At 41.4% G+C, this 27,053-nt stretch overlaps 1 protein-coding gene and 1 long non-coding RNA gene across 8 annotated transcripts; one reads left to right on the top strand and one right to left on the bottom strand.

Annotated features, from left to right (window-relative positions):
* Positions 1-721: 721 nt before the first annotated feature.
* LOC113585194 (3',5'-cyclic-AMP phosphodiesterase 4C-like) lies at positions 722-26,972 on the top strand. 7 transcript variants are annotated; one of them, XM_081700677.1, is made up of 19 exons: positions 742-857; positions 1,177-1,319; positions 1,493-2,028; positions 6,619-6,747; positions 8,035-8,156; positions 9,432-9,602; positions 9,706-9,745; positions 10,465-10,535; positions 10,920-10,969; positions 11,235-11,347; positions 11,739-11,832; positions 13,410-13,564; positions 14,003-14,101; positions 18,380-18,544; positions 18,776-18,875; positions 19,627-19,781; positions 21,863-21,985; positions 22,905-23,087; positions 24,290-26,953. In XM_081700677.1, the coding sequence occupies exons 3-19, from the start codon at positions 1,987-1,989 to the stop codon at positions 25,196-25,198; spliced, it is 2,721 nt and encodes a 906-aa protein (XP_081556803.1). In that variant the 5' UTR covers positions 742-857; positions 1,177-1,319; positions 1,493-1,986; the 3' UTR covers positions 25,199-26,953. The 7 variants fall into 7 exon arrangements, 6 of the variants coding, with proteins under 6 accessions (XP_081556804.1, XP_081556803.1, XP_081556806.1 ...); XR_014118007.1 differs by lacking the exon at positions 742-857 and having other exon boundaries at positions 951-1,319; positions 24,290-26,674; positions 26,838-26,972; XM_081700678.1 differs by lacking the exon at positions 1,177-1,319 and having other exon boundaries at positions 722-857.
* Positions 13,751-18,426, bottom strand: LOC145651914 (uncharacterized). The gene is made up of 3 exons (XR_014118008.1): positions 16,249-18,426; positions 15,821-16,018; positions 13,751-15,407 (listed from the first exon to the last, which is right to left on the bottom strand). It is a non-coding gene; the product is annotated as an uncharacterized LOC145651914 (long non-coding RNA).
* Positions 26,973-27,053: the final 81 nt, after the last annotated feature.

Raw genomic sequence — 27,053 nt, forward strand, 5'->3', positions numbered from 1 at the left:
ACACCGGGTGGGGCATTATAAAAAAGGAGACCATCCAAGACACCAGTCCAGTTTGAGAGGTCTGTGATCTCTCGAGCGCTGGATGACTGTAAACTTCGGTGTGCTCAGTCCACAGCCAAGGAAGGAAAACGCCCATCAACGAAGGAGCCGACTCTGTAGGTTCATTTTTCACATGGCCGCCGGTAGAGGCAACGATCACCAGTTCACCAACCAGCAATTCCTGTACTACTTTGAACAGATCAGATAATAAGTGTAGCCCAAAGCTTGGTACTGCTCTGAGCCCACATCATCTAAGAAAAGCATTCACACCCTTTAGTTCGTTACCTTTTTTGAGTTGTGATCATGCGTTATATGCTTAACTGTGTGTGTGTTTATTGCGCATTAAAGAGCCATTTTAAGTTTAATATTATGCATGTATTTTCTATACTCCATATTTATAGCAAGAATATTACTGTTTACAATATTGGGTATTGTAAATAGCACTGCAGAAAATATTAGGTATTGTAAATAGCACTCAAAACCAGAAAGCCCATTTCTGCAAAAATTGCAACATCGCTACTAATTTATGGAAGTCGTGTTCGAGCAATCTTGTTTTGTGCGTCTGGTATGTAATGTGGTATAGTAATTAATTTTTCTTGAATTTAACTGGCACCTGTGGTAACGAGGGCAAGTGTTCGTGTGTAAGACACACATCGCGCGCACGTTACCCCGGAGGAGGGGTCCGCTCGCGACATCCTCGGAATAGCGGATATTACCGAGAACCTTTTTACTCCGCGAGTACCTGGCTGCATAGAAACAGAATCACACCATCTAGCCATTCATCCTTCCTCTCACCTATCGGTCTTGCAGAGATCACGGTGAGTGTGAGTTTTTCTCCAGGAGAGACTCATCGCTTGTCCTAAGCTCGTTTAACGGCACGTTTATCTTTATATATCTGTTGCCGAGCGCTCGCGCTACTGACGTAAACGGTCTGCGTCTGTCGTTATAGCGTTGATGCGTCTGCCCGTTAACGGTCTGCGTCTGTCTGCGGGTGTCCGTTAACGATCTGCGTCTGTCTGCGGATGTCCGTTAACGGCCTGCGTCTGCCCTTATAGCGTTGATGCGTTTGTCCGCGGATGCCCGTTAATGGTCTGCGTCTGTCCGGATGTGCGGTTTGAATGCCTGTATTTGCGGCAGCGCGGCACTGTCCTGATGACTGGAGGTTTGATGTTCGTCTGTGTTGGAGAGGCTCTACCCCGGAGATGCTTCACATCTGTCTGCATTAGTGGGTGTGACGGGGGAGTGAAGTGCGACCGCGGTGTCGGACGGTTTGTCATGACGTAATCTATAGTCTTGTCTCTTCCACATTTTTATTTCCATTTGCCAACCAGGCTGTATTGTTGATCTTTCGGAAACTGCCTGCATTTTATAACTGAGCACGAGTCTGTGAGCCGTTTTTGTCAATGAGCTGTGAAACTGAATGCCACTAATCACAAATATCTTGCCGTTGCAGCTGGAACGGGACGCACGAGTGCTGGCTCCTTCCTCACAGTAACAATCTACCAGTCTTCAACCTGGATTACTAATTTAGTGTCAGCAACCAATACAAACCAGGATTACAACATTTATTGCACCGGTGTCTCTAGTTCAGGATAATTAACCTTTAAATTTTTTTTTATTATTTTTTAAAATAAATCAAGACAGGATCACTGACAAGTCCAAAGCAGTCAAGCATTGTGATATGACCAATAGTAGGATGGTGTTTTGTATCCCCCCAAACTGGACAACAAATCAAGTTGAGGATCGTTGACTGAAGAAAGCAGCTTCCACCAGTTCAGTACAGGACGGACGAGGTTTTAAATAAAAAACAGGGTAATAGAGAGATGGGGATAGGGGTGTAACTCTGATGTGACCCCGGCGTGACCCCAGCACGACCTGGCTCTCCATCTGTTGTGCTGTCTGGGTTCAGCTCCGGTTCGTTCCGGAGGGAAGAACCAACCAATCAGAATGAAGAAAAGCCGCAGTGTTCTGACTCTGACTGGAGAAGAGGTAACATGCATACATACAAAAGCACCGTTGCTCACCATGTAGCACATGGTGCTAGTAACACCAAGGTCAGGTGTTTGATACCTAGGGAAGATGTGTACTGACAAATATGTGAGTCGCTCTGGATAAGAGTGCTGTGTGCCATAAATGTAAACATTGTACTTAATATTATGCACGCTGTACCCATACTTGGTCATACACATTGTACTCATACAGGCAGAATCATATGCAAACTACTCATATGCATGAAATCTTATTCTGTGATGGGTGAATTCTGTCTGTTTGAGCTGGATCTGTCTGTTAGAAGTTCTCAGGTGTTTTTCTTCTGGAGTCCCTGCAAGTTGTCCAGGACACTCAGAAGTGAGTGGAAAGCAGCTGTCATCTGTGTAGAACAAGTGTTCTTGAAGAGCAATGCATATGGTGCTTATTAAGCATTGAAAAAAAACAGATTGCTGAAATTCTTGGCACATTATCATATCTGAATATCAAATATATAAACACTGGCATTATACTTGTACATTTTGGTCATGTGTTCTTTATGTTACAGTTAGGCACATCCTAACGCTGTTTTGACACTAGAGGTTGTTTTCATACACAGGTCTGCTTGCTCTGTGAGATCAGTATATTTGTTTCAGTATGAAGGCTATTTTTAAACCCAGGAGTGGTCTAAAATTAAAATGGCTCGTTATTTACGTGTACTCCCGGATGGTGAAATGCCATGTGTACAAACTGCAGTCTTCTTCACAGCTTGTGTTTGTATCCATGGAAAATAATAAAAAGCAGTCAACAGATGAACCAGAAAGAATTCAGAAAGGTTCAGAAAGAATTCTTCTGTGAGAAAGCAAACCAGCGGTAATGAGCCCCTCCCACAAATGAGCCCTTGTCCTGGGTATGTACTCGCACTAGCCCAGACGTGGTCCTGGGTGTGTACTCGCACTAGCCCAGACTATGCCCTGGTGTGTACTCAGGTATTCAGGAGAAGTGTAAAAATGTTCTAACTCTAACTCTTTCTGATCTTAATCTGGTCTTGCACATACAGACACTGGACACACACACACACACACACACACACACAATACTCATATGCTGCACTCATACACATAAACTATACTCATACACCACACTCATACAGAAACTGTATTCATACTGTACTCAGATATGTACTTACTGTACGTATACACACTCTGTACTCATATGTACATCACTGTACTCATACACTATTCATACACTGTACTCATGAGTAAATTATATTAATATACAATCACTTACACTATACTGATACAGAAACTGTATTTACACACTGTACTCACGAGTACACAATGAACTAATCTACATACGCTCTGCTATTGGAACCCTGCCTTTGTTAATTACGATTAATTAATTTTAATTACTCTTAATTAAATTGATTAAGATGATAAAATATGCAAATAGATAAATTGTAACAAGTGTGCAGTGTGTGCAGAGTACTTCAGTAATGTATTTGCAGGTGTGTGTGTGTGTGTGTGTGTGCAGAATAATGTTGCAATGTATGTTGTGTGTTTATGTGCATATGAAGAGCATTGCAGTAATATATGTGCAGAAGTGTGTATGCAGAGTACTGCAGTTATGTGTATATACAGGTGTATGTGTATGTGTGTGTGCCTGTGCAAAGTATTGCAGTAATATAAGTGCAGGAGTGTGTCTACAGAGTATTGCAGTTATGTATGTACAGGTGTTTGTGTGTGTGTAATGTAATGTATGTGCCGGGGTGTGTGTAGAGTAGTACAGTAATGTATGCACATGTGTGTGTGTGTGTGTGGGTGGGTGTGTGTGAGAGAGAGAGTGCACAGAGAACTGCAGTAATGTTTGTACAGGTGTTTGTAGAGTACTACAGTAATGAATGTACAGGTGTTTGTGTAATGTAATGTGTGTGTAGAATACTGCAGTAATGTATGTGCAGGTGTTTGTGTATGTGCACAGTATTGCAGTAATATACATAGAGCTGTATGGGTATATAATACTGAAGTAGTGTATGTGCAGGCATGTGTGTTTGCAGAGTATGGCAGTAATGTGTGTGTGTGTGTGTGTGTGTGTGTGTGTAGAGTACCGCAGTAATGTGATTGGAATAGTGTGTGACTGTGTGAATTTGTGTAGCATGTGCCAGTGCTGGGAGAGTTTTCAGCACACAACCATGGTGTGCTCCAGTGCTGAGGGTGAGTGGGGGCTGTGGTGACTCAGTGATTAATGTACTTGACTAGTAATCAGAAGGCCAAGTTGCCACTGTAGGGACCCTGAGCAAGGCCCTTATCTCAAGTTATGTTCAGTCATAATTGTAAGTTGCTTTGGATAAAAGTGTCAGCTATATGCCATAAATGTATTCATAACCCTAAATCCGACCGTAGATATTCACCATCATAACCCTAAACCCAACCTTAGATATTCACCATCATAACCCTAAACCCAACCTTAGATATTCACCATCATAACCCTAAACCCAACCTTAGATATTCACCATCATAACACTAAACCCAACCCTAGATATTCACCATCATAACCCTAAATGTGACCGTATATGTTCACCATCATAACACTAAACCCAACCTTAGATATTCACCGTCTTAACACTAAACCAAACCTTAGATATTCACCATCATAACACTAAACCCAACCTTAGATATTTGTCTATCAAACCATAATCCCAAATGTACCCCCATCATAAATGCTGTTGTAAATGTAACACATACACCTATCATTTCTGCTGTTATTGTATCCATGACTGGATAATTGCAACTGAGAAAATTAGGACCCTTTTTTATTATGTAAATTGTGAACCTAAGTAAAGAATGTAAAGGTTTGTGTGTGTGTGTGTTTGTATTAGTATCTGGGTCCAGACAGCTTCAGCTACAACACCTAGAACATGTCTTTGTTGCCTAGCAACTGCTGCTTCCCCCTTTCGTTGCTCCAATTTTGCAGTACAGATGAGAAACACACACACACACACATGTATACCCACCCACCCCCTATGATCATACACATTCATGTACAAATATAACAAATATATACATATATAAGTATTCACATTAGTCCATAAACATCAAAATGTACATACACTCTGCTCAAGTTTTTTGCTTTACTAATTTAAGTGCTGTGTGGCTATTTAGATTAAATTCTTGTTTCCACAGCACATTTCTGTAGTAAGCTTAAGTAAGAATTCTTAGTGACATTTACATTTGCGACATTTGGCAGACACTCTTATCCAGAGCGACTTACAAAAGTGCTTTGTCATTTACTCATAGAATACATCCTAGCCAGTATAGTAGGCTGGAGTTCAAGATACCTTTGAACTAGAATTCTGTAGAAATACAGGGATCAGTGCTGATGCCTAAAAGTTTGAAACACATATAAGCTCTATAACAGACAACAATCATTGCAATAACATACAATAAGTATTAAAGTTTGTTACTCAACACAGGTGCAGGTTCAGTGGTCGTTTAAATAGTCCACAAATAGATGGGTCTTCAGTTTGTGTTTGAAGACTGCAAGGGACTCGCCTGTCCGGACAGCAAGCAGAATTTCATTACACCATCTAGGAGCCAAGACAATGAATAGTCTTGATGCTTGTCTTTCATGAGACTTGAAGCATGGTATTTCTGATGGCTCTTGGAGGAAGACCAGTAAGTAGCGAGTTGCAGTGGTTTAACTTTGAGATCACAAGAGACTGCACAAGGATAGCTTCCTGTAAGAGAAAGGGCTGAATCCTTTATAAGTTACAAAGGAGGAATCTGTAAGACCGGGTCAGATGTGACCTGTTCACACTGCACATTTCTGTAGTAAACTAAAGTAGTAAGAATTCTTAGTGAAGTGAAATGTTCAAACACCAGTTGGATGACTGAGGGAGACTGGGATAGTGTAACCTAACCTGAGGGAAGCTGGGTTAGTGTGACCTGACCGGGGGAGGCTGGGTTAATGTGACCTGACCTGAGGGAGGCTGGTTTACCGTGACCTGACCTGAGGGAGGCTGAGTTAGCATGACCTGACCTGAGGGAGGCTGGGTTAACGTAACCTGACCTGAGGGAGGCTAGGTTAGGGTGACCTGACCTGACGGAGGCTGAGTTAGCGTGACCTGACCTGACGGAGGCTGGGTTAACGTGACCTGACCTAAGGGAGGCTGGGTTAGCGTGACCTGACCTGACGGAGGCTGAGTTAGCGTGACCTGACCTGATGGAGGCTGGATTAGCGTGACCTGACCTGAGGGAGGCTGGGTTCGCGTGACCTGACCAGAGGGAGGCTGGGTTAGCGTGACCTGACCTGAGGGAGGCTGGGTTAGCGTGACCTGACCTGAGGGAGGCTGGGTTAGCGTGACCTGACCTGAGGGAGGCTGGGTTAGCGTGACCTGACCTGAGGGAGGCTGGGTTAGCGTGACCTGACCTGAGGGAGGCTGAGTTAGCGTCACCTGACCTGAGGGAGGCTGGGTTAGCGTGACCTGACTGGAGGGAGGCTGGGTTAGCGTGACCTGACCTGAGGGTTAATGGGGTTTCGCACCTCTGCAGGAAGAACTGATCATTGACTCCAGCTATACCTCTTCTAATTAGCATATTTTACATATTTCAATAGGGTAATGAGGCACCTGGAGGTGGGCAGAAGGCCGAGTCAGCATGCTACAGCCGTTCTTACACATCTGGCAGCACACTGGCAGCGGAGTTTCAACGAGGCCGAAATAGAAGACTCTCTCCTAGCTTACAGGTAAACATTTGCTCCTCCTATCAGAGTAATTGAGAGTACTTTAAAAATGTAATTTCTATGGTTTTATTTTCCCTGCTTTTATTTGAGTAGTGAAGTTATTGTTTTTGCAACTGGACAAACATAAAGGTTTTTTGTGATTGAAACTAGGCTGTTGACAATCTGCTGGTGAATAGGACTCTGCTGTATTGGTGAATTGTCACAGAGACTGATCAGTACTCTGGGAAGGGAGACCTCTGGTGGCAAGAGCTGGTAGTACGAACAGACAGCTGAGCGAGGCCCATATTGTTTATTAATGGGTAGTTGTTTGCTTCAGACTCAGTGGCATTTTTGTACCTTAAACCTGTGGGGTTAGGATTAGATCCTGATAGTAAACCTGTAGGGTTAGGATTAGATCCTGAGAATAAACCTGTGGGGTTAGAATTAGATGCTGAGAGTAAACCTGTAAATTTAGTCTTAGATCCTGAGAATAAACCTGTGGGGTTAGGATTAGATCCTAAGAATAAACCTGTGGGGTTAGTATTAGATGCTGAGAGTAAACCTGTAGGGTTAGGAATAGATACTGAGAGTAAACCTGTGGGGTTACAATTAGATCCTGGGAATAAACTTGTGGGGTTAGTATTACATCCTGAGAGTAAACCTGTGGGGTTAGGATTAGAGCCTGAGAATAAACCTGTGGGATTAGTATTAGATCCTGAGAGTAAACCTGTGGGGTTAGGATTAGATGCTGAGTGTAAACCCTCAGGATTAGGATTAGATCCTGAGAATATACCTGCAAATGTTTTTCAGATTTATGTATCAGAAATATCATAAGATTTTGCCTTATTTACATTCACAGCATTTATCTGATGCTTTTATCCAAAGCAATTTACAAGCATGGATCAGTACAACTTTGAGTAATTGAGGGCTCAGGGGCCCCACAGTGGCAACAAGTCATATAATCCATTCCTTAATATTTCACAGGGCTAAGAAGTAGTTGTGTGAATTTCTTATTCAAACTTGGATGTGTTTAGATCCCGTTGCTTCCTCCTTGAGCATGCATTCTCACTTTATCAGGGTTTAAGACCACTCCTGCCTTAGATGTGCTTTGTGTTACCCTTAACTTTGCCCTTTCTGTTGGGATAGTAGGTCCATGTGTTCAGTATGCTTAGGGAGAGTGGGAATAGAATAACTTGTGCCTTTAAAGTAGGACTGTTGTCCTACTCTATTTATTCCATGTTGGTTGATTCTGACCATTCTTGTTTCACATGGTGAGTGGTTGGTGTGCTTTTCTACCATGTTTCTACCCAGGTACCATGTTGGCTCCGCCCACGTGCACGCTCCCCTGAAGTTCTTAGCCTAATGCCCCGCCCCACGACCCTGCCCCTTCGCGTCCCACCACGGATTGCTATCACACATGCTGATACAAACAGGTAATCACACGCTAACATGAATGCGCATGGACACACACACACACACACACACACACTATCAATGTTACACGTTTGTTTTCTTTGGGCTGGGAGCTTACTGCTGAGGGAGTGACTCTAGCATGGAGAGTGTAGCTTGGTGAATGACTGTAGCTTTGAGAGTGACTATAAGTTGGTGACATTAAATATTGGTAGGGTATGAACAAAAAACAGCTAATTAAAATGAAAAGAACTGGTGTGGTATTTGTTCTGCTGTATTTGTATTTATGTGGTATTTGTTCTACTATATTTGTAGTGATGTAGTATTTGGTCTGCTGTATTTGTATTGATGTTGTTATTTGTGCTGCTGTATTTGTATTGATGTAGTATTTGTTCTGTTATATTTGTAGTGATGTATTTGTTCTGATGTATTTGTAGTGATGTGGTGTGGCATTTGTTCTGCTGTATTTGTATTGATGTGTTATTTGTGCTGCTGTATTTGTATTGATGTAGTATTTGTTCTGCTGTATTTGTAGTGATGTATTTGTTCTGATGTATTTGTAGTGATGTGGTGTGGCATTTGTTCTGCTGTATTTGTATTGATGTGTTATTTGTGCTGCTGTATTTGTATTGATGTAGTATTTGTTCTGCTGTATTTGTAGTGATGTATTTGTTCTGATGTATTTGTAGTAATGTGGTGTGGCATTTGTTCTGCTGTATTTGTATTGATGTGGTATTTGTTCTGCTGTATTTGTATTGATGTGGTATTTGCGCTGCTGTATTTGTATTGATGTGGTTCCATTTTTTTACAGGGCATAATTTTTGTCTTCAATTTCTTTCAGTGTTGAGGGTTGAGGGTTGAGTTGGGTTATTTTCTAGGTTTTTCTTGGCTAGTAGGTGTAGTGGTATGTTGGTATTTCGTTTATTGCTGATAAAAGCTGTGTGGTGAAGGGTCTGGGTCTGATTGGTCAAGGTGGTACCAGAATTTGCAGAATCTGTGCTCAATATCCAGGAGTGGTAATCTGTCTAGTTCAGCTCTGCTGGCCAGATTAGACATTGCAGAGTACCTGCAGGATATGTCTGCCGAATTCACGAATTTCATGGTTTTCTATTTGATCTAGTGCCCAGATTTCACTGTTGTAATAAATGGTTATGCAATAATGTACAATAATATACACACAATCTCTCTCTCTCTCTCTCTCTCGCTCTTGCGCTCTCTCCCTCACTCTCTCTTTCTCTCTCTCTCTCTCTCTCTCTCTCTCTCTCGCTCTCTCTCTCTCTCTCTCTCTCTCTGTGCAGTGAAGTAGAGAATGGGGTTTCTCCATCAGAGCTCCAGGCCAGTCCGGCACTCATGCTGCATTCGTCTTTCCCTCAGTGTCAGAGGAGAGAGTCATTTCTTTACCGTTCTGACTCTGACTACGACCTGTCACCCAAAACTGTCTCACGCATCTCCTCCATGGCCAGTGAAGGGTAAACACACACACACACACACACACACACACACACACACACACACACACACACATACACACACACACACACTGACCCCTCGCCTTTCTTCTTCCTCTCTTAGACACACTGCTGAAGATTTCATTGTCACCCCTTTTGCTCAGGTGAGCTACACCCTGTAACTTCAACTTAAGGGGTCAGTAGGAATCTTCCCACCTCCCTGCTGTGTCCTGTCTTCTCACATCCCTGCCGTGTTCTGTCTTTGGTCTCTGTCTCTCTTTTTCACTCACCTCTAATAGAAGCACCTCTGTTTTGTCAGGATTAAGTGAGAGAAAGTTCTTCAACATCCAGTGTCTGATGTCCTTTATGCATTCATCAGTAATACTAAGCTGATATGTCCTCTGGTTTGGCTGAGACATATAGCTGAGTATCATCAGTGTAGCAGTGGAAACTAGCACAGTGTTTACATATAATGTCAGCTAGAGGTAGCATATATAAAGAAAAAAGAAAGGCCCTAGAACAGATGCATAATTATTATATACAAGTGGTAAATCAGTAATAACAGTACATATATTGACTGGAGATGCATAATTATTATATACAATACAATAATGTCATATTCTTTGCGATGTTAGATGTTGTTTTTCCTTTTTCATGAAAAATTAGCATTTTTTTAGCTTGAGAGTTTCAAACCTTTTTGTTATTTCGCTTTCTCTCTCTTTCTCTCTCTCTCTCTCTCTCTCTCTCTCTCTATATATATATATATATATATATATATATATATATATATATATATATATATATATATATGTATATATGTATATAATGAAATGCTTCCTCTCTCTATTTTTCTCTCTCTTATGCAATCTTTTCTACCTTCCAGGTGCTGGCCAGCTTGCGCTCTGTCAGAAGTAATTTCACAATCTTGGCTAACTTCAACAGCTCCACTGTAAAGTTAGTATACAGTGGTAGTGTACCTCCTCTATTCTCATAGTGTAACTCCCTCTCTGCCCATAGTGTACCTCCTCTATTCTCATAGTGTAACTCCCTCTCTCTTCATAGTGTAACTCCCTCTCTCCTCATAGTGTACCTCCTCTATTCTCATAGTGTAACTCCCTCTCTCCTCATAGTGTACCTCCTCTCTCCTCATAGTGTACCTCCTCTCTCCTCATAGTGTAACTCCCTCTCTCCTCATAGTGTAGCCCTCTCTCCTCATAGTGTAACTCCCTCTTTCCTCTTCCTCTGTCCTCCTCTTCCTCTTTTCCTCCGAGTTGGTGGTATAGATTGTCCTGCTGCATGCACAATGAGATGCATTTGTAAATCTCTGTTTCTCCACAGGAGGTCACCAGTGAGTAATCAGTCTTCAGGTCTTAGGACTTCACTTTCAGGTTAACCCTCTCAACCCCCCCCCCCCCCCAAAAAAAACCCCAAAAAAACCAAAAAAACCTTTTACTTTCCTGCTTTAACCAGGGCTTTAACCTGGTAGTATTCTTAACACTGACCTATCTATTGTCAATTGAATATCTATTAAAAGGAGGTCTCTCTGGGTGTCGCTCTGGGTGTCTGCCAAAGGCTGTAAATGTAACATGTAGTCTGTGGTGCTCCTGAACATTTTGAACAGCTGTTTTAGGGGTGTGTGTGTGTGTGTTTTAGATCAACAGTATCAGCAGCTTACACTGGAGACTTTAGCAGAGTTGGACTGGTGTTTGGATCAGCTGGAGACCATTCAGACCCATCGCTCTGTTAGTGACATGGCATCTAGCAAGGTAATGTCCAAACAGCCCACACACACGTGAACTTAAAAAACACACACACAGGTACACACACACAACCTGACCAAGCAAGGTAACACTGCCTGAGACCTACAACAAAATGCTCACACACACGTATGCACAAAAACACACACACAACATGACCTAGCAAGGTAATGTCCAAACATTCCACACACGTGTGCACAAAACAACACACACACGCTTGTATATACACATGACATGACTTAGCAAGGTAGAGTCCCATTAGATGGACCACCCTGCCTCTTCCCCAGGGGTCAAGTGATATAGCTCTGTGCTGCAGATGATGAACTGAAATGATGGAAAAAAACAAATTGTAAATGACACCAACTGTCCTTATAGGGTGTATGTGTGTGTGTTTTCTCAGTTTAAGAGAATGTTGAACAGGGAGTTGTCTCACTTGTCTGAGATGAGTCGTTCTGGCAACCAGGTGTCTGAATACATCTCCACCACGTTTCTAGGTAGGTGTGTGCACTTTTGTATGTGTGTGCATGCTTGCTTGTGCATAGGTGAGAGAGTGATTGTAAGTCAATTTATTGACTACTTAGCAGTATGTAGTGACATGCTGTGATGTCTAATGTCATGGTTAGGTACTGATAAAAGGGAAACATTGATAGGGTTAAGTACTGATAAAAGCGAAACATTGATAGGGTTAAGTACTGATAAAAGGGAAACATTGATAGGGTTAAGTACTGATAAAAGCAAAACATTGATAGGGTTAAGTACTGATAAAAGGGAAACATTGATAGGGTTAAGTACTGATAAAAGGGAAACATTGATAGGGTTAAGTACTGATTAAAGGGAAACATTGATAGGGTTAAGTACTGATAAAAGGGAGTTTTACTCCTTATTTTTATTTTGTTTACTCTTCAAGAATATTGCTCACACTTCCAAAACAATATATTGTGAGAATTGCTGAATTTGCCTTAAACAGTTGCTGAATGTATTCCTGTTATTAGACACACATGCCTGTCTCTCTCTGTCTGTCTGTCTGTCTGTCTCTCTCAAACATAACCTAAACTTCAGGCATGGGGTTTAGGGGGTATTCACCTGGCAATTTTTCATATTCTCTGAACTACCCTGTAGTTTTAAACACAGTTTTAAACCATGCTGTTAAGTTAAGGTACTACCTGTATCAGACATGGAATCATTGTATATATAGAAGGAATATCATCAGGACAGTTTTGAAACAGATATTAGGGGAGAGGAGAAAAGATGAGCAGAGAAAGTCAGAGCGCCAACAGCTTAATATTACAGAAAGTGATGAGGGATTTAGTGTATGGCCTAGTGACTGAGATGCTAACAGTGACTTCAGTAAGTAACAGAAGTAATATCTAAACCAGAGGAGCAGATTAGATCTAGTATGTGGACATGAGAGTGGGTAGGAAAATCAACATGTTCACTCATAGAAAAATAGTCAAACAAAGATAGGAACTCACTTGTTTGCTGGTGTCCTCTATCTGTCTAGATATCAGGAATAGCAGAGTCAAATGAGTGGGGATTAGAGAACTAAGGTCTGTAGCAGCAATTAATATATATCAGATGCCGAGTGATGGTAAGTGGCTGGCATAGCATGCAGGTGGAAGACTCCAGACGCTAATGGGAACAGAGGCTGCAGAGCTGTGATGGCATGTACCAGAACGCCAAAGCTCAGTAGTGGGAAATCGGAGAAAAGAGGCAGAACACAACCAGAAAAAATCATGGCAGATCTTTTATTGGTAGAGAAGCAGACAGCATTGGTTTAAAATAAATAAATAAATACATACATACATACAAAACATACATACATACATACATACATACATACATACATACAGTACATCTAGTTTTCTAGTGCCATCTAGTGATTCTCTACTACCATCTAGTGCGTAAACACACCCACTATGGTAGAAACTTAGAAATGGCTGGAATGAATAACAGTACTGCAAGCCAGTGGGAGATGTGGTTATCCTGTTTAAATTGGTCGTTTTTGTACTCTCTAAGGTGCTGCTTTTTGTATGTATGGTTTGCCTGAGCATTTGTATTGATCTGGTTTTAGATCAGAATGAAATGGAGATTCCATCTCCCACTCTTAAGGAGAAACCTATGAGTCACATCAGTGGAGTGAGAAAACTCTCACACACACACAGCCTAGGAAGCACACCACTGCCTCGCTTTGGGGTCTCTACAGAACACGAGGACACTCTGGTAGAGGTGACACACCTTACTTACATACACACACCCCCACCCCCACCTCATACACTCGCGTGCACACACACACACACACACACACACACACACACACACACACACACACACACACACACACACACACACACACACACACATATATATATATATATATATATATATATATATACACATACACTCACACCAACCTACACCACATACACTCACATACACATATGCACACACTGCACACACACAGAGACACAAACTTACACAGCCTGGAAAACTGCATCACTTCCACACTCTTCATTGTTTCTCCCTCTGTCTCTTTCCTGTTTTTGTCTCTGTGTTCCTTCCTTGTCCCTCTGTTTCTGCCCTGTCTGTCCATCTCTCCACCCTATCTGTTTCTGTCCCCCTGTATCTATGTTCCTTCCTCGTCTCTCTCTTTCCCTTTGTCTATAGGTAATGGAGGATTTGGATAAGTGGAAGTTTAATATTTTTCGGGTGGCTGAACTTTCCAATAATCAACCTCTCAGCTGCATTATGTACTCCATATTCCAGGTGAGTGTGAGTGAGTATATATGTGTTTGTGTTTGTGTGTTTTTGTGTGCGCGCATGCATACCTATGAAACACTTGTGCATAAATATGAAACATTTTCACATAAATAATCTATTACTTACATTTGCGTACGATAACTTACACTTGCATATACACACACTTGCACATTCACTCGTGCATAAACAGAGAGTTTAACCAGGATTGTGTGCATGTGTGTGGCTGTGTGTGTATAAAGCAGTTTTCAGTGCGCCCGGAAGTCATTTAAATTGTAACCAGAAGGTTGATAGTTAGAATTTATAGATCATATTGGTGTGCATAAGGTAAAGTCTGGCCAAAAATCCTGAACATCGCCCCTTAACCTTAAGTAAAGATGAACAAGCAACTGTACCAATTAATACTTGGCCTAATAATCTTTAATCAGTCATTATGTATTACTGGCAACAGTGATGTTTTGTTTTTTTTCTTCCGCATCCTATGATGCATTGAATCTCTACAAGAAGACACGGTAAATCGGCACTTGACTGCTCTGGAAAACCATACAAGAACTAATAATTTTATCATCAATCTAGTTTGCTGCAGGGAAGGCCAAAGAAACCATGGAGGGAATAGTCTCACGGTTCCACCAAGAAGTCATACTGGCACTCTCACTAGCCCATGGTACAACTTGACAGGGGAACAAATTAATCATTGTTTGGATCTAGGATTCAACTGGCAAGAAATCGCTTCGCTTTTTGCGATTAATTGACTTACTTTATACAAGATATACGTTCGGGGCACTTTATGCTCAAGGGGTATCCACGTTCAGTGCAGGAGGGTTCACTAAAATACTGCAAGAATTAGATTCGATTGGACGTTCCTTTCATTGAAGTAGAGCCATACGTTGGCGAATCTATAGTATAAGAACTCCCATTGAGTTATGGTGAGTGGAAAACCAATTTAAGATTGCAGGTCATTGATTGGATATACTATTAGGAAGTAGATTATGCGCCATGTAGACCTGCAGAACTATTAGCAAAGACGTGACTATACCACACCATTAGTCCCCTCTTCAGTGTCCTCCGTTAGGACTACAGAATATGAATATACATTGAGCTATATATGTGGACATAGCGCTGTTGCTGTGTGCTGTTTTGACAGGTATGTTGGTGGAAATCATAAATTGGTAAATCATAAGCTGGAGGATGATATTTCATGGTTGCATTGATGAGTATAGTCACACAATCATATACAATCATATGCAATCATATGCAATCATATACAATCATATACAATCATAGATGTCCTCCAGCTTTTTTGTACCGTCCTCCTCTGAAAAAAATGGAAAAAAACCAAAAATTAATGGCTACTAGCAAAAAGAATTAAAAAAATACAAAGAAAAAAAAGATTTGAGAGATAAATATTGAATACTTAATATTTTTATATAAAGTGCATAATTTCTGGTCTAATTAAATGACTATAATGGTACATATGATGTAGATATGGAGTAGCCTAATAAATGCCATCTAGATGCAGAGTTAAACTCAGTTATGAGTACTTATGGATTGTTTGAATACAGCTGCAAGAGTGATGGTCAGTCTCTAGAAAAATCTGAGATGCATTTATCAACCATGCAGTGGCAGCAAGCATAAAAACTGTAGAGATAAACCAAGGCACACCGAATTAGACCCACATCATGCAGCTTTCTGAATGCTAGAAAGATTTATGTTTACAAATATTCCCACCTTCAGCATCCTGTAAATAGTCCCTCCACTATGCAAAACCCTGTTGTCATCTGGTCTCTTATTGCTCCCTGTCTCTGACCATCTGATGTCAAACAGAACATCCGTGATATTGGCAGTGAGGCTCCCTGGTTTGTAACACAGGACAGACTGAAAAGCTTTTGGATGCTGTTGGATCTTCTGTAACACTCAAAGTGTTTCCTAAATACACAAAATGAAGTTCCAAGAGAAAATGTTCAGTTATTGTTAAAAGTGAATTGTTTATTTTCATGAATATTACAATGTTTATCAGCAATGACAAAGTTTATCAGCAAAACTGTATTACATTTTGAGCAATTTTACAAACCAAGCTGTTGAGATGCAGAAACATTAAACAATACTGATTCACTTTCTGAAATTGTATTTCCTAAAATTGTGAAAAAAAAATATACCTTTCAAATGGACCACAAACATGATTAACCACTTGAAACATCAGGACATCTTGTACTAGCTGATCCTTGTCAGTCAAACTCGTGAGCTGCTTTATACAGCCAACATTAGCAAGGTGGTCTGTCAGTGGCTCTGTGGTCTGCTGAAGCTCTTCAAGGGTTCTTGATTTGGAAACCTTGGTTTGACAAACAGGAAATTTAAGTGATATAACAAAGGTCACTTATAGAGAGCTGGAATGATGAAGCTTGGGAATTTGATTCTTGTTGTATGTTAGTGGTCTGGACACTTGACTGAGCACTAAGGACTTGGATGAGAGTTGTCAAAGGCCTGTGTGCTTGGTTCCTCTATAAAAGAAACTTGTAGAGGCCTCAGCACCTCCTGATGTGAATGTATTGTTTCCTCTCCATTTTCTGCCACTTCTACTAGACACTGCTGGCTGCACATCCTATGTCAGACTCCCCTATCTCCTCTGAACTTGAAGTTTCACCTATTATGGGCTTAAAATACAAACTAATCTCTCAAGCTCCAGGCATTACATTGGCATTAAATATTTAACCATACGTGGTTTCCGAACTACATTCCTTGCTTTTGTGTCTACATAGCTACCTTTTTTATTAGTTATAGTGTAAAGCTGAACTCTAAATAAGCCTGCTGCTTATCTCAAGAACGTGACAGTTGTTTCATTTGGGTTTTGACAGCAGGATTATGTCTTTATTGAAGGTTCAATGAAAAGGACTTTTAGGCTTGAAGAGACAATAAACGCTTGTGAGAAGAGATTGGCATCATCTACCCTGTACTGTCTAAGTGTGGAAGCAGCAATGAGACATGGCACACGTAAAGACAGAAATGCTCTACTGCTTACATAGTTAGCATGATTAGGCATTAAGGAAAATGTTTTGTAATGTATGTCAGTCGCAGCTTACTGATTCCTTAATTTGAGGCTGTGAAACTAGCTAACCTAGCTGGCTAACAAGCTACCACAAAGTTAGCTCACACAGCTACAGTGGTAGCAGGTAGCAAGCTATCTATCTAATAGTCATTTACAAATCACTAGTTAGCTAGCTAGCCAAAGTAGAATAAAAGTTAAACGGCAAGATGTTCTACCTTTTACTTCCCTTAGACCCCCAAGTTCTATATCGTTCTCGTCTGATAGCGGCAAGATTGTGAGGGAAAAGATGACTCCACTGGACGTAAAAGACTGTGGGCTGTGTTAGGCTGGGTCTGGTTCCTCGGCCCAAAATTCTGCGCTGTGAGTCAGAACAATGTACTGATTTCTGACTCAGTTTCAACATTGGAATGTGTGAGTGTCAATGTAGAACCACTTGTCTCAATAGAATTCACAATCTAATTAATCTGTACTGGAGACTCAAGAAGATTCCTCAAGAGGTTAACAGCCTCAGCAGTGATGTGACTACTGTCCCCCATTATGTTCTACTGGACAAATAAAATGAAGGCTAGATTATTAAATGATTTCTGGGCACACTGAAAATTGCTTTACACACACATGGCTACACACATATACACAATCCTTGTTAAACTCTCTGTTTACATACCAGTGAATGTGCAAGTGTGTGTATATGCAAGTGTAAGTCATCATATGCAAATGTAAGTAGTAGATTATTTATGTGCAATTATTTCATGTTTATGTGCAATTATTTTTTCATATTTCATATTCATATTTATTTTCATATTTCATAATATTTCATATTATGTGCAAGAGTTTCATAGATATGTGCAAATATTGTGCGTGTGCCCAAGTGATTCAGTGATTTCACCCTAAACGGCCCACTATAGTTTTATATTTTTCGGGTGGCTGAACTCTCCAATAACCAACCTCTCAGCTGCATTATATACTACATATTCCAGGTGAGTGTGTGTGAGTGTGTAAGAGAGTGTGTGTGTGTGTGTGTGTGTGTGTGTGTGTGTGTGTGTGTGTGTGTGTGTGTGTATGTGTGTGTGTGTGTGTGTGTGTGTGTGTGTGTGTGTGTGTGTGTGTGTGTGTGTGTGAATGAGTGTGTGAGTGCGAGAGAAAGAGTGCTAGGGTGTATCTGTATATCTGTGTGAGCTGTTGATCCTTGCTGACCATTGCTGTATTTTTTATTTTTCTGATCTGTGTGTGTGTGTATGAGATAGGAGAGAGACCTTCTGAAGACCTTCCGTATCCCTGTCGATACATTAGTTTCCTATGTAATGACACTTGAAGATCATTACCATAGCAACGTAGCTTACCACAACAGCCTCCACGCTGCGGATGTTACCCAGAGCATTCATGTGCTGCTCTCAACACCTGCTCTTGACGTGAGTGTGTGTGTGTGTGTGTGTGTGTGTGTGTGTGTGTGTGTGTGTGTGTGTAAATGTAACTGTTTGTGTGTGTCTACTGTAGTCTCTCAAGTTCTTATTCTTTTTTCCTTCTCTTGGTCTCACACTCTCCCTCTTCCTGTCTGCCTTTCACATACTCTCCATCTCACAAACACAATCATACACACACTCCTTCCTCCCTTTCTCTCTCATTGTCTATTTTTTTATTAGGCTGTTTTCACAGATTTAGAGGTCTTGGCTGCACTGTTTGCTGCTGCCATTCATGATGTGGACCATCCAGGAGTCTCCAATCAGTTCCTCATCAACACCAGTAAGATCAGTTCTTCACCAACACCAGTAAGGCCAGTTCCTCACCAACACCAGTAAGGCCATGTCCTCACCAACACCAGTAAGGCCAGTTCCTCACCAACACCAGTGAGACCATGTCCTCACCAACACCAGTAAGGCCAGTTCCTCACCAACACCAGTAAGGCCAGTTCCTCACCAACACCAGTAAGGCCATGTCCTCACCAACACCGGTAAGGCCAGTTCCTCACCAACACCAGTGAGACCATGTCCTCACCAACACCAGTAAGGCCATGTCCTCACCAACACCAGTAAGGCCAGTTCCTCACTAATACGAATAAGACCAGTTCTTCAACACCAATAAGGCAGTTTTACTTTGTCAGCAGTAAAGCCAATTTCTAATTGTCAGCTGTAAGGCCAGTTTCTCATCCTCACCAGTAAGCCCAGTTCTTTAAACACTAGTGAGGCTGGTTTTTCAGTACCAGTAAGGCCTTTTAACCAGTAAGTTGCCAAAGGTGGCCAGTTGTAGCACCACCTCTGCTAAGTTGCCATTGTTGGGCCCCTTAACCCTCAATTACTCAACTTGTACTCGTTCACAATTGTAAGTGGCTTTCAATAAAAGTATTAGCTAAATGCCCTATGAACTAAAACTGGGAGTCTGGTTGTACCCTCCCTGAGTAGGAGGGTTCAATTATTCTCACTTGGAGTTTGAATAAATCTTTAAAGCTTCTCTAGAACTGGAAACCTCTTATTGATTTTAATGTTTGGCTCCCCAGACTCAGAGTTGGCTCTGATGTACAACGATGAGTCTGTGTTGGAGAATCACCACTTGGCTGTGGGTTTTAAACTCCTGCACCAGGACAGCTGTGATATCTTCCAGAACCTCAGCAAGAGACAGAGACAGAGTCTCCGCAAGCTCGTCATCGATATGGTACAGACAAACACACACTGTGGTACAGCCCAATCCCAATATGGCATATAGCAAAGCAATTTAGTGAAATGTGCATCTTAGCAAATATTTATTTTTAAAATATTTTTTAAGTTGTTTTTGAGAAGAAAAAACAGTAGTAGTTGTATGAGACAGAGACAGTAGGAGGGTGTAAAGGGGGACAGTGGGAGGCTGGAGGGGAGACATTGGTCCCTTTAGTTCCATCATCCCCACTTATCCCCCCTAGTCTCCATTTATCCCTACTTATCCCCCTAGTCTCCATTTATCCCTACTTATCCCCCTAGTCTCCATTTATCCCCACTTATCCCCCTAGTCTCCATTTATCCCCACGTATCCCCCCTAGTCTCCATTTATCCCTACTTATCCCCCTAGTCTCCATTTATCCCTACTTATCCCTCTAGTCTCCATTTATCCCCACTTATCCCCCTAGTCTCCATTTATCCCTACTTATCCCCCTAGTCTCCATTTATCCCTACTTATCCCCCTAGTCTCCATTTATCCCTACTTATCCCCCTAGTCTCCATTTATCCCTACTTATCCGCCTAGTATCCATTTATCCCTACTTATCCCCCTAGTCTCCATTTATCCCCTTATCCCTAGTCTCCATTTATCCCCACTTATCCCCCTAGTCTCCATTTATCCCTACTTATCCCCCCTAGTCTCCATTTATCCCCACTTATCCCCCTAGTCTCCATTTATCCCTACTTATCCCCCCTAGTCTCCATTTATCCCCACTTATCCCCCCAGCCCCCTTATCTTCAATTACACGGTGTGCACAATTATTAGGCAAGTTGTAAGACTAATTTTATTATTGAAAAACTAAAGTCAATCCAAAATGTTAGTAAACCTCAAATGTGAATATTTAAGAAAGTAAAAGTGAGGTTTTGGCTTTCTTAGGAGAATATCTATGTGTGCATATTTATTGGGCAACTATTAGTGTGCAGAATTATTATGCAACTAAATGAAAAACGGACATTTTCCCATCCAACTTGTTTATTTTCATCTGTTAAATGAGAATAATAAACAAACAACTCAAAATTTGCAAATAAACACTTCTGACATTTCCAAAAAAAAAAAAATCACTAACCAACATAGCCACCGTTCTTTTCAATAACAGTCATAAGCCTTCCATTCATGGAGTCTGTCAGTTTCTTGATCTGTTGACGATCAACTTTTTGTGTGGAAGCAACCTCAGCATCCCAGACACTGTTCAGAGAATTGTACTGTTTTCCTTCACCATAAATCTCCGGGAGCGCTGGAGGATAACGGGTTCCTGGTCCCTTCATGTTTGATTCTTCTCAAATCTTTGGCAGTTAATTAGCATCTTTTTTCCATCTTCGTTTTTTGCGACCATGTTGATCACGCCCCAATATCTTAGCAATTTTAAGAGTGCTGCATCCCTCTGAAAGACCTTTTACGATTTTTACAAAAGTGTTAAACCTTTTTTTTTGGCCCATTTTGCCTGAGGAAAAGAAGCTGCCTAATAATTATGCACAAATTGATATTGGGTGTTGATCTCCTTAGGCCACACCCTCCCTCATGACACAAATATACATCATCTGATGTGCTTAAATACAATAAGCATTCAAGTTTATACAGCTTGGAATTGGAAAGGTGCATAAAAAATGATGATATGGTCAAAATACTCTAATAATTTTGCACACAGTGTACTCCCCTTATGCCCCCCCCCCCCTTAATCCCCGTATATTCCTATGAATCCCCTTATCCTCCCATTATTCCCCTTATCCCCCATTCGTCCCTTTATCCCCCTTTTAGTCCACTTATCCCCGCTTAGTCTTGGTTATCTTAGGTGACTGGAGGGGGAGAGAGGGGAGACAGTGGGAGGGTGGAGAGGGGGACAGTAGAAGGGTGGAGAGGAGGAGACAGTGGGAGGGTGGAGAGGGGGACAGTGGGAGGGTGGAGAGGGGGAGACAGTGGGAGGTATATATATATATATATATATATATATATATATATATATATATATATATATATATATATATATATATCTGTGTATATGTAGGGATGTGTGTATATACATGTGGGTGTGTGTGTGAGATCAGGTGTTGGCCACAGACATGTCAAAGCACATGACACTTCTGGCTGATCTGAAGACAATGGTGGAGACGAAGAAAGTGACAAGTTCAGGAGTACTGCTGCTGGATCACTATACTGAACGCATACAGGTCTGTGCGTATTATCTGTGTATGTAGAATACTGTGTATGTAGAGAGTACAGTGTGTAGAGTGTACTGTGTGGGTAGAGAGTATTGTGTGTGTGTGTGTATAAAATACTGTTTGTGTAGAAAGAGTACTGTGTGAGTGAGTAGTGAGTGATGTGTGTATGTACAGAGTACTGTGTTTGAATATAGAGAGTATTGTATATGTTGAGAGTACTGTGTATGTAGAGAGTACCATGTGTGTTTAGATAGTGCTGTGTGTGGGTAGAAAGATTGCTGATTTCCACAGTATTTTAGTTCATTGTACTCTCTCCACACACCCAGTTCTTTCTCTACAGCATTTGGCAAACACTCTTATCCAAAGCGACTTACAAAAGTGCTTTGTCATTTACTCATAGAATACATTCTAGCCAGTACAATAGGTTAGAATCCAAGATAACTGTGTGTGTGGAGAGAGTAGTGAGCATGTAGAATACTGTGTGTATGTAGAGTGCACTTTGTGTGTATGTAGAGTACTGTGTGTGGATATAGAGAATACGGCATGTATGTAGAGTTTACTATGTGTATGTAGTGAGAGTACTGTGTGTATGCAGAGAATAATGTATGTGTATGTAGAGAGTGTAGTGTGTGTGTATGTAGAGAAAGTACTGTGTGTGTATGTAGAGTACTGTGTGTGTATATAGAGAATTCGGCATGTATGTAGAGAGATTACTATGTGTATGTAGTGAGTACTGTGTGTATGTAGAGAATAATGTGTGTGAATGTAGAGAGTACTGTGTGTGCATGTATGTAAATTACTGTGTGTTTATGTAGAGATTACTGTGTGTGTGTGTGTGTGTGTGTGTGTGTGTGTGTGTGTGTGTGTGTGTGTGTGTGTGTGCGCGCGCGTGTGTGTGTGCATGCGTGTGTGTGTATGTGTTTCGCAGGTCCTTAGGAACATGATGCACTGTGCTGATCTCAGTAACCCCACCAAACCACTGGAGCTGTACAGACAGTGGACACAGAGGATCATGGAGGAGTTCTTCAGACAAGGAGACAAAGAGAGAGAGAGAGGCATGGAAATCAGTGCCATGTGTGACAGACACACAGCCTCTGTGGAGAAGAGCCAGGTGCACATTTACAAACACACACACACACACACACACACACACACACACACAGCCTCCATGGAGAAGACACAGACAGACAGACACACACACCCTCTGTGTAGAAGAGCCAAGTACACATGCACACATGCACGTGCACACCCGCACACACACACACACACACACACACACACACACACACACAAAAAAAAACAAGAGTGACTTACAAAAGTGCTTTGTCATTTTCTCATAGAATACATCCTAGCCATCATGTTTATGTCCTAACTTACCAAATCTAGATACTCCATGTCTGGAGCTAATGATTTGTCTGCTTGTGATGTGCAAATTTGTCTAACATGTCATCAGTATATATGACTCTTTATATGTAGAGCATTTTTTACTCTGTCAGTATATGTAAGACTCTTTACATGTAGAGTGTTCTTTACACTGTCAGTATATATGACTCTTTACATGTAGAGCATTCTTTACACTGTTAGTATATATGAGACACTTACATATGATATATCATATATACTCAGTATATATGAGCATTCTTTACACTGTCAGTATAAGACTCTTTACATGTAGAGCATTCTTTACACTGTCAGTATATATAAGACTCTTTACATGTAGTGTTCTTTACACTTTCAGTATATATGAGACTCTTTACATATAGAGCGTTCTTCACACTGTCAGTATATATAAGACTTTACATAGAGCATGCTTAATACACTGTCAGTAAATATAACTCTTTACATGTAGAGCATTGTTTACACTGTCAGTGTATATAAGACTTTATATATAGAGCGTTTTTTACAATGTCAGTATATGACTCTTTATATGTAGAGCGTTCTTTAAACTATCAGTATATAATACTTTTTACATGTAGAGCCTTCTTTACACTGTCAGTGTATATAAGATCCTTTATATGTAGAGCGTTCTTTACACTGTGTCTAAAGAAGATCCTTTATATATAGAGCGTTCTTTACACTGTGAGTATATATAAGACTCTTTGCATGTAGAGCATCTTTTACACTGTCAGTGTATATAATACTCTTTACTTGTACAGTGTTCTTTACACTGTCAGTATATATAAGACTCTTTGTATGTAGAGTTACACAGGGGCCGTCAGGTTGATGTGTCACTGCAGTGACAAAAGATGTAAATAAAATTGTGTGTGTGTGTATGTGTATATGTGTATGTGTATGTGTGTGTGCATGCTGTAGGTGGGATTTATAGATTATATAGTGCATCCACTGTGGGAGACCTGGGGTGACCTGGTTCATCCAGATGCTCAGGAGATTCTGGACACATTGGAGGAGAACAGAGACTGGTACCAGAACACTGTACCACAGAGCCCCTCCCCACCCCCAGTCCAGGACAAAGGCCAACCAGATCGGTTCCAGTTTCCCATCTCCCTGGATGATGACACACACAACCACAATCACACATACACGCATAATAACACTCACACCAAACCAGAGGAGATTATTAGTATTGATCAGCATGAGGGAGAAATTGAGAGAGAGGGAGAGAAAGAGGAAGAAGAGAAAGAAGGAGAGAAAGAGGAGAAAGGAGTGGGAGGAGATGAAGGAGAGTATGAAGAAGGAGTGAGAGGAGGTGAAGGAGAAGTGAGAGGAGGTGAAGGAGAGGATGGAGGAGTGAGAGGAGATGAAGGAGAAGTGAGAGGAGGTGAAGGAGAGGATGAAGGAGTGAGAGGAAATGAAGGAGAAGTGAGAGGAGATAGTGAAGATGGAGACCGAGAGGAGGAAAAAAAGACTGAGGAAGAAGAGGGAGAGCTGGGGGGAGAGAGAGAAGAAACAGAGGAAGAGAGGGAAGGAAAAAAAGAAGAGGAAAGAGATGGAGAATACAACGAAGAGAAGAACATATCAGGGCAGATAGCAGAGGATGGAGTGAGTGAGGGATTGAGAGAAGAAAGCGAGGACATAGATGAAGGAGAGTCAGACGAGAAAGAGAGAACAGATGAGGGAGAACAAGATTGTGTGAACGAGGGAGGAGAGAAAGAGGAGAAAGAGGGAACAGAGCAAGAATGGGAGAACAGGGGAGGAGAGAAAGAGGGAACAGATGAGGGAGAACAAGAATGTGTGAACAAAGGAGAAGTGGAGGATGATTAAGGCCCAGAAAAAAGAGCTGAAACAAAAAGCAAAATTAAATACAGGGATTTATAATAGAGTTAAAATAAAAAGGCAAAAAAGACTTCTTCCCACCCAGTGAAGTTGAGGACAGTGAGTCAACATTTACACTGTACAGGGAAACTCACTCCCTCTAAACACCTACCACAGCGCCCCCTGCTGGGTCAGTGCTGAGGTTTGGTGAGCAATAGTCCAGTCCTGCCTCCTCCCCTTAGATTTGTCCTATCCATTAGAGGAGTGATGGAAGGAGAAGACAGTGACAGAGAAGACTGATAGAGAAGGAGACACAGAAGACAGGGAGAGAGAGGGACACAGTGAGAGAAACAGGAGAAGGAGACTAGGAGAGAAAGGGATACAGTCAGAAAGAGAGAAAGACAGAGCACCTAAATCAGAAGGCAGCTGCATTTGTGACGATAGAACGCCTGGTTTGGTGGGCAGCATTTAGGCTCAAATGAATTGTTCACTGCATGGTGTTCCAACATCCTGTTTCTTGACTAGATAAGCACTAACATTAGCTAGTGTGGTATCTAGATATTTGCCAGGTTGAATATTACCGCATAATGACAGTCAAGAGGCTGTAACTAGATAATATACACTGTGTCTGGAGAGAACAGGCTTTATCTACAGAGTATACACTGTATGGAGAGTACAGGCTAAATCTAGAGAGTATACACTGTATGAAGAGTACAGGCTGAATCTAGAGGGTATACCCTGTATGAAGAGTACAGGCTGAATCTAGAGGGTATACCCTGTATGGAAAGTACAGGCTGAATCTAGAGAGTATACACTGTGTATGGAGAGTACAGGCTGACTCTAGGTAGTATACAATGTATGGAGAGTATAGGCTGTATCTGGAGAGTATACACTGTGTATGGAGAGTACAGGCTGAATCTAGGTAGTATACAATGTATTGAGAGTATAGGCTGTATCTGGAGAGTATACACTGTATATGGAGAGTACAGGCTGAATCTAGATAATATACACGTGTATGGAGAATACAGGCTGTATCTGGGGAGTACACCTGTGTTTGGAGAATACAGGCAGTATCTGGGGAGTACACACTGTGTATGGAAAGTACAGGCTGTATTCTGGGGAGTACACACTGTGTATGGAGAGTACAGGATGTATCTGGGGAGTACACACTGTGTATGGAGAGTACAGGCTGAATCTAGATAATATAGTGTATGGAGAGTACAGGCTGTATCTGGGGAGTACACGCTGTTAGGTTCGTGTATAGCCAGGAGTGTGCATATGTAAATTTTTCTGTCTACTAGGGTAGCTCCTTCCTATGTGTAACACACAGAGACAGGAAAGAGAGAGAATAGAGAGCACCCCACTCATCTGTAAATCTATCACTGCCAGCTCTGTGTTCCAGCCTACAGAGGGACCATCACACCACAGCTTTTGTAGCACTCTGGAAATTTAAAGGAGACACCATCTCCCCTCCAGCAAGAGCAAGTATGGACTCTAGCCGTCATACGGTGCTATATTGGTGTCCTCAAGTGAATTGCAAGTGTGTGTGTGTGTGTGTGTGTGTGTGTGTATGGTAACTGTCAGATATGTATTATGATCTAACCTACACTGTGCTAAGACACCTTTTCCTTCCATTTTTGTCGGAAAGGAAAATGTTGGAGCTAAAGGTGGAGAAATGGACCTTTCACCTGAAATGCTTGGACACTGCATGAATCTGTAGCAATGCATTCTGGGAAGGGAGACTACAGAGATGATGGGCCCTGCTGACACTGTGTGCTGTAATAATGTATTTAAATTATATAAAGTGACATCACAAAGTAAAAGTGACTGGTACACTACAGTATGCCTACCTGCAGTCATTGTG

Source organism: Electrophorus electricus, chromosome 18 (genome assembly GCF_041902795.1).
Source record: "Electrophorus electricus isolate QZ-2024a chromosome 18, ASM4190279v1, whole genome shotgun sequence".
NCBI classification, from domain to species: Eukaryota; Metazoa; Chordata; class Actinopteri; order Gymnotiformes; family Gymnotidae; genus Electrophorus; species Electrophorus electricus.